The following is an 8091-nucleotide window of genomic DNA, read 5'->3' on the forward strand; positions in this document are numbered from 1 at the left end:
TCATCCAAAAATAACTGGATTCATAGGTTGTCACGCTGTAATTAACGGGAATACATCATATACAAAATCCAATTGTTTTTAGTTCAAAAGACTGCAGCCGCCCCAAATGGGAGGAGTCTACACTATGAAGCCACACCCACTATCAACACGCAGCTTTTGGTGGGCTTTTAAACGGGCGGCCTTCCCAAAGGCCTCATTGAACCTTTCACTGTCTCTGGGGGATTAGCAGAAAACGGATTGTACTGCGCTTGACGATTTTGATTCTTGAATAAGCCCATCAGGAGACATGACTTCCTCAAACTCCAACCAGCGTTTAGACCATCTCCTCAGTGCCGTCGAGAGCGAGTTTCAGAAGGGCAGCGAGAAAGGAGATGCTTCGGAGCGGGATATTAAACTCGGACTAGAAGATGCGGAGTTGTGGTCCAAGTTTAAGGAGCTCACCAACGAAATGATCGTTACGAAGACTGGCAGGTCTGTACTGTTATAAATAGGCCTATGCGGTCACTATAATGAAAATATTATCTAGCCTATAAAATATTTGTGATAGTAGCCTACAATCAAAATGCCTAGAATAGGCTAACATAGTACGGCATGCTATCGCAGTAGACTAGCGCAAATTTTTACATAGAGGAATTTATAGTCTATTTGGCATGATCTTATAATAGTAATTATTGACTTAGCTGCTGTTACTATCTTACACAATTACAAGCATTATTAATTTTAAAAAGTCTACTTTTAACCAAGGAGGCGATAACCTTTTTTCTTATCGTACTGCATGACGATTGTCGTTAGTTGATCGTCATTTTCTAAATCAGACGGATTGTAGCTATAATAAGCAAATATATATATATACATATGGGAGCCCAAAATGTCACATAATTTAACACGGGTGATATGTTAATAGTCGGAGAATTCAATTATTTTGTATATTTTAGCTGTTTTTGTAGCCTACTGTCACGCCGATAATATATGTAATATTTACTTTATATATTTGATTTTCAGGCGCATGTTCCCAGTGCTCAGAGCAAACGTGTCAGGGCTGGACCCAAACGCCATGTACTCAGTCCTTTTGGACTTTGTGGCGGCGGATAACAATCGCTGGAAATACGTCAACGGCGAATGGGTTCCAGGCGGCAAGCCCGAACCACAGAGTCCCAGTTGCGTCTATATCCACCCGGACTCGCCTAATTTTGGGGCACACTGGATGAAGGCGCCTGTCTCCTTCAGCAAAGTGAAACTATCCAATAAACTCAACGGGGGTGGACAGGTAAGGACGGTTAACAATAGTTTCGTTTTCCTGTCCTTTGCTTTTAGTGTTATTGCTGTCAAGTCTTATGTTGTAAATGGTTCCGTGTTGCCAATTTAAATGTTAGGCCTATGAAGCTGAATCCTTAAATAATGTTCAAGTAATATTTTTATTCATAGCATGATAAATGTTTATTAATTGCAAAACTAATTCTAGAAAATATTTATACATCGACTTGTTTATTACATAAAATTGCCATATCTAGGAAATATTTTGACAGTAAGATACATTTGCATACGACCCCACTTGCTTTTCCTCTTTACTAAGAATTATAATGGAAGGCAATCTGCCAACTTTATTTTGCTTTGGAGTTGGCAACATTGAAATGGATCCAGCAGGAAAATGATGGTGCAAATTGATAATTCATATTTATTACATCAAGGATGTGCATTAATGAGTCCGGGGCATCCTAATGTGCTATCTGTGTGTATTATGACTGATTTGTTTTTATTAAAACAAATTGCGCTTTTCGCAGATTATGCTGAACTCCCTGCATAAGTATGAGCCTCGGATTCACATCGTGAAAGTCGGCGGGGTACAGAAGATGCTCAGCAGCCAGTCCTTCCCTGAGACTCAGTTCATTGCTGTCACCGCGTACCAGAATGAGGAGGTGAGACTCAACTTCCATACTATCTTCTGTTTATGTCTGAGAACGTGGATTCTGGCAAGTGGGAAATGCACAATGTCTTCAAAAGCTGCTAAATACATGCTAACAAGAACATTTTTGTCACCATCATTTAGATCACCGCTCTGAAGATCAAGCACAACCCATTCGCAAAGGCCTTTCTGGACGCAAAAGAGAGGTAGGCATTTTATATTCAAACCAACTTTCCTAAGCTTTCAGTTCACAGATATGCTGTATTAATACAGATGAAGTATGAAAGTGTATGAAATGCTTTGGACAGAGCTCACAGGAGTGTACACAGAATTGGATATCCGCACCGTGCTTTGTCTACCGTGCTTTGTCTCAGCTGATTGCGGATCTGTTTTTGATGAATTGCAGGAGTGACCATAAGGATGTTCCAGAGCTCAGCGGGGACAATCAGCAGTCTGGATACTCACAGTGTAAGTGATCACACGCCACATCCACAGCCTGTATTAATCGAGGATGACGTTTAGTTTTGAAAACCTTACTTTCTATACCTCCTTGTTTGCGTTATCACGGGACACTATGTTCTAGCCTACATAAAGTTGTGTAAAATCTGACTATGAGTGGCAACAAAGTGTAGTGTCTTTTCACACGGCACTGTAAGAAATGATGAGTTGAAGAGTCGCATTGGTGGGGTGACTCATCAGCATTTTAGGAGTGGCGAGGGACTATTCGAATCAGTTCACACCTTTTCTAAACTGGATTGCAGTGATTGTACTGCTTATTTGAGCAGTTTTTTTTGACAGTCAGTTTCCCTGTTGTCCTAACACCCTCCATTTCCTCTCTGCAGTAAGCGGGTGGTTTCTGCCCGGCAATGGCTCCATCTGCCCCAGCAGCAGCCCCCCCCAGTTCAGCGGGGGCGCGGGGCTCTCCTCGGGTTCGCACTGTGACCGATACTCCAGTCTGAGGACCCACCGAGCGGCACCCTACCCCAGCCACTACACCCACCGCTCCTCTGGCACAAGTAAGAGCCTGCTGCACTCACCACTAGCACTGACAGCCTCCTGTCAGCCTCTGTAGTCCCAATCCTGCTTGAAGTAGTGTAATATTATTATAGTAACATAGTAATATTAATCTGTAATGTGACACTGCTAGTGAGGTAATTACTTGGTTAAAATGCATGGTACGCATGTGCAGCACCACAGTGTCGGTGAAGAGAACTCATTCCATTACCCATTGCCCAGACAGTGTGTTTTAATTTGAATGGTTATCGTGAATATATAGTGAATTTGCTTGTATGTCTCAGTGTTGAACGCTTTCCCTAATGCGACCTTTGACCTGCGCAGATAACTACATGGACGGTCCTTCAAGCGGCGTCGCCCCTCACGACAGCTGGTCCGCCCTCCAGATCCCGAGCTCCAGCGGAATGGCCTCTCTCGCTCACACCACCAACACCACGCCCAGCCCTAGGTAAGCGCTGCTCTGAGTTTCTCTCCTCTTGTTATTGCAACTAGATTCATACCTCCCCTTCTGTCTGGTTGATGAACATGTCAGTTTTATTTATATACAGCATTTCATCCTCTTCTACTAACTTTTAGCAGATATCTTCAGTAGCCTTAGACTTGCTAGTCAGTTACACTACTGAAGTTCTTTTGAGTTTTGCGTTTTATGGATAAGCGTGTTGTCTGAGTTTATGTAAACGCATGGAAAGACTTGTTTGGGCTGACGCAACCTTCTCTTGTTCTCCAGCCAGTACCACAGCTTGTGGTCCGTCACCGGGACCTCCCTGGCCCCTTCAGGGTCTCCTCCCGGCTCCATCGCGGGTGGCCTGACGTCTCAGCTCCTCAGGGGCTCCTCCGTCTCCTACTCCTCTCTCACCTCCCTGCCCGCCTCCTCGCCCTCGTCCATGTATGACACAGGCCTGACAGAAGTCGGCGGCAGCGACGCCCAGTTCGAGAGCTCCATCGCCCGGCTCACGGCTTCCTGGACCCCCGTGGCCCAGAGTTACTGAGTGTTGACACCCCCCCTCCCTGCCACCCAAACCCCCCACGCAGAAACACTCCCAAAACTCTATTCTGCCACAAAATTGACCAGAACAGTCATCTCCAAGGGTTCCTTGGGCCAAGAGGGAGATGTTGTGGGCAAAAGAAGGACTGGAGGAGGTCTGCTCAGAGTGAGGCTGACACAATAAAAGAATGTCCACTATAAATTAGAAAGTGGACCGCTCCTCTCCCCCCTCGGTGTTGGAGGAATGGTCCATTCCCAGTGATTCACAATACGAAGGACCTGAAGGAGGAGCAAAGACACTCGTGGCCCACTCTTGTACTAGAACTATGGCAACTGGGCCTAGACACTGGTGTCACCCAGCAGAGTAGACATAATATAATAGCCAACCTTCAAGGCTGTATTGCATCAGCAGTGGGGTTCCATTTTGTTTGTTATTATCATTCTAAACTAATAAGACACTTGGAGCTATTGTACTGATATGTCTATGTGTTTGAATTAACATTCATTTTCATTTAATTAGAATCATAATTAGAATCATACATACTCACTGTGATTGTTAGCCATGTCTGCAGCATTAAAGACAGAACGCCTTGTGGCACTACACATTAGCTGAAGAGGAAGCGCACGGAGTTCACATCTGCATCTCAAATATTTGCATGTAAACATCTGTTCCTCCATCTGTGTGACACCTTGCTGCACTTCATTCACCCTCTGTCTCTCTTTTCTGAAAAACAAACAAAAAAATATCTTGTAAATATCTATTTGTTTTCACTGGAACCATTGTAAGCATTATTTATGTAATTTTTAAAATAAATTAAAAGTTTTCTTTTTTTCAAATGGAACGTCTGTTCTCGGATCTTATTTGCACCACAAAGGCAATTCCTTGTTGGTTAAAATCTATTTGGATTAAAAGCAGCACAGAGCTGTTTTACAAAGTGTTCTGAATGAGGTGCATCATGACAGGTGAACACTGGTGAATTTATAAATAATAAATCAAGTTTCAGCCTATTCAAGCAGTCCAGAGAAAAAGGTTGGTCAATCCCTGCAGTTTAACAAATCATCTTATTGTTGTTTGTACTAATCTGATAGCAGTTGCTGTTTCACCATCATAGTTAATACAGAAACACATGTAAATACGTTACTATTGAAAGTAAAGGTGTGTAATCTTAATAAATATAGGAAAGAATTTTCTTTTGGATAGCATTTCAAAAGATTGCAGAAAAAGTAAATGCATGACAACAACCATCATTAAATGACACAGTAAAAGTATTTTAATCTTATATTGAGGCTTAAAATCTTATTTCTTTAACTATTTTGCTAAATAAGATGAAAATATTGCCAATGAGGTAAGGCAGTTTCACTCTTCATATGTCAAGCATTAACCCTCCTATTGTGTTGAGATTTCATGACCTTTTATCCATAAATCTGAAAAATCTGTTAGAAACATTTTTATAGCCTGAGGTACAGGAAGTGAAAGTTTGGCACCTGTATGGGAAAGTGCCACCAGAATCATGTAAATGGTTACATATTTTCTTTCATTTTATGCAGTTACAGAGGGTCAAAATAACAATGCATAGCACAATTTGTATGCCAAGTTCACATAGAATTATGTTGATTGCATTTTCACTATTTAATCCCACCAAATTTGAAAAAACATACAGTATCAATATAAAAAAGAGATGCCAAACATTGAATGGGGTCACATTGACCCCAAACATAATAGAATGGTTAATTTAAAACAAGCTTAGAGAAAAAAATGCTTGCGAGAATTTTTTAAAAGATTTAAAATCTTAATGCTCGTTATTGCAGTGTATCGCAGTTGTAGCTATAGTTATTGAAGCTGTAAAATAATACTTAAGACTAAAAACATTCAATAATACATTGTTTAATGGTGGAGACAGTCCGCATTAAAATTTAAACACTAGAATCCTAGTCACAGAGGCAATAGAAATAAGCAGCGCTAGGGTCATATCTTCCTAGGCTTCATATTGAATAATACACCAGAAGCACTGCCACCATTAGCATTGACGCACAACCACTGAATTACGACCCTAATTAAAACTAGACAGGGCCGGAGCTGTGACGTGTCTATATAGTGCCTTTCATCTACATTGGAGGTGTGTACCACAGAAACCAATAAACTACTCACTGGTGAAGACAGTGTGGATTACAAACAGGAAGAACTTTGCTGATGTCAGATTTATTGAGAGGAACCCCCCCCCCACACACACACACACACACATAAATAGGAGAACAGAAGTGTATATTTAAATATGAAATAAAATATATAGATTAATTTCAAATAATATAAATGCTATTCAATAATGATCAAAGATCTTTTTTCAATATATGCACAGCTATTAGATGAAAGCATATTGCATGAAATACAGTACAGTCCTTAAGTATTTGGACAGTGGTACAACTTCTGTTCCTTTGGCATGAAAATTAGGTTACCTTTAATTTGAGGGCATTTACATCCAATAATTACATCCCTTTTTATACATAGTCCCTCCATGTTATGGGACCAAAAGTAATTGGACAGTTGGCTTCTCAGCTGTTTCTGATTAGTCAGGTGCATTCAATTCCTTAGTACGCGTATAAGAAACCTTTTAGAATCTAGTCCTGTCCATCTAGTCTAGTTTTTGGCATTTGTCAACATGAGGACAACAGAGACGTACGTAGGCCAAACAATATGCTTCCAAAATCAACTGCTTGGAACATCATTAAGGGCCAAGGAAGACCTCCACAGTTGAAGAAAAACCTGATCAGAAACATTGTTCAGGAGGCAGGCATGAATCTGTTAGTGACTATTCTCCACAGATTACTTCACAAACACATCTATAGTGGGAACAATGCAAGATGAAAAGCGCTCTTTATCTGCATAAAAAGGATTGATAAGTAGTACCAAAAAGAGCCTGCAGAGTTCTGGAAAAAGGTCTTCTGGACAGATGAGACCAAGGTTCTTGGCAAGAGCAAAGTGTGAAGGCTAAAAGAAACTGCAAAAGAAACCAGGCACCCTCCTCATCTGTAAGATTATTGTTTGGTGTCTCCTTTCTTTGTTTTATTTCTCAGCCTCATAAAGGCTTGCTTGACTTTCACTGGCACAACTCTGGTCCTCATGTTTTCAAATGCCAATAACAGACTCCAAAGGCAATCAAAAGACTAATCAATACTAGATACTGAAATCTTTCTTATGCATGCATCAAGAAAGCAATTGAATACACTGGACTAATCATAAATACCTCAGACGCTAACTGTCCAATTACTTTAGGTCCCCTAATATGGGGGGACTATGTCTAAAAAGTAATGTAATTACTTCATGTGCTGGACTATGGAGGCAAAAGAGCAGAAAATGTACCACTGTCCAAATACTTAGGGACTACACTGTATATGACTTTAAAGCAGATATAAATTAATCATAATGTGACATAAACGGATATTTTGGATTTCATATCTGCAATGTTTATGCAAAGGGAACCACCTAGGGCAGGTAGAGATTAGACTAGATTCGATTAGATATCTTTATTGTCTGTTTCCACAGAAATGTTCTTTGCATACATTCAGCCCCCCAGAGTCCAGCCTGTATTCCCCGTGCCTGTTTAAGAGGATGACAGAGTGTGGGAGGAATGAGCTTTCATACCTGAGACTGAGTCACATTAATAAGAATGTATCATCTGCTAATTGAGTTTTGTCCACTGTGGACCAGAGAAACCCTTTAGTGTGAGTGCTTCATTATAAGAAGGTAATGTGCTGAATATACAATAACATAATTAATGTTTGGCCTGCCAAGTGTTATGCGTCATCCTAGGAGTTCCTCAGGGTGACGTAGAATTGGGCACAGCGTCGTCCAGGAAGGCAAAGCTGGGTGGGGTTTGAGGCATGATTGGCTCCATCAGATTCAAAAACTCAGTGAATATTTTCCGGCTGCATAATCAATCCATGGGAGCAGAGAGGGAGAAGAGTGGAGAGATGGAGCAAAATGGAAAATGCAACAAGGGACTTCTTGCCTCTAACACTAACCTGTTAAAAACAACACGAGGGTGTTGCTCATGTTTGGGATTCCATTTTATGAAAAATAAAGGAAACCATAAACACAGCCACAAACATGTTACAAATGTGAATATCTCAAAACCTCACAACAGTTTTCGCCATTCTGACAAAATTATATTCATTGCTTTCATTTTGTCTA

General features: G+C 40.9%; 1 protein-coding gene across 1 annotated transcript; it reads left to right on the plus strand.

Moving 5' to 3' along the window:
• Positions 1 to 286: 286 nt before the first annotated feature.
• On the plus strand, positions 287 to 3906 carry tbxta (T-box transcription factor Ta). The gene is made up of 8 exons (XM_061255961.1): positions 287 to 471; positions 1003 to 1267; positions 1782 to 1916; positions 2048 to 2109; positions 2310 to 2371; positions 2746 to 2919; positions 3242 to 3365; positions 3645 to 3906. Exons 1-8 carry the CDS (start codon positions 287 to 289, stop codon positions 3904 to 3906), a joined length of 1269 nt encoding a protein of 422 aa, XP_061111945.1.
• Positions 3907 to 8091: the final 4185 nt, after the last annotated feature.

The sequence above is a fragment of the Conger conger genome, chromosome 9 (genome assembly GCF_963514075.1).
Source record: "Conger conger chromosome 9, fConCon1.1, whole genome shotgun sequence".
NCBI lineage: Eukaryota > Metazoa > Chordata > Actinopteri > Anguilliformes > Congridae > Conger > Conger conger.

Coding starts and splice junctions, on each gene's coding strand:
- tbxta (XM_061255961.1), top strand. CDS start 287: ATGACTTCCTCAAACTCCAACCAGCGTTTAGACCATCTCCTCAGTGCC. Junction 2,110..2,309: donor TTTCTGGACGCAAAAGAGAG/GTAGGCATTTTA, acceptor GATGAATTGCAG/GAGTGACCATAAGGATGTTC. Junction 2,372..2,745: donor GCAGTCTGGATACTCACAGT/GTAAGTGATCAC, acceptor TCCTCTCTGCAG/TAAGCGGGTGGTTTCTGCCC.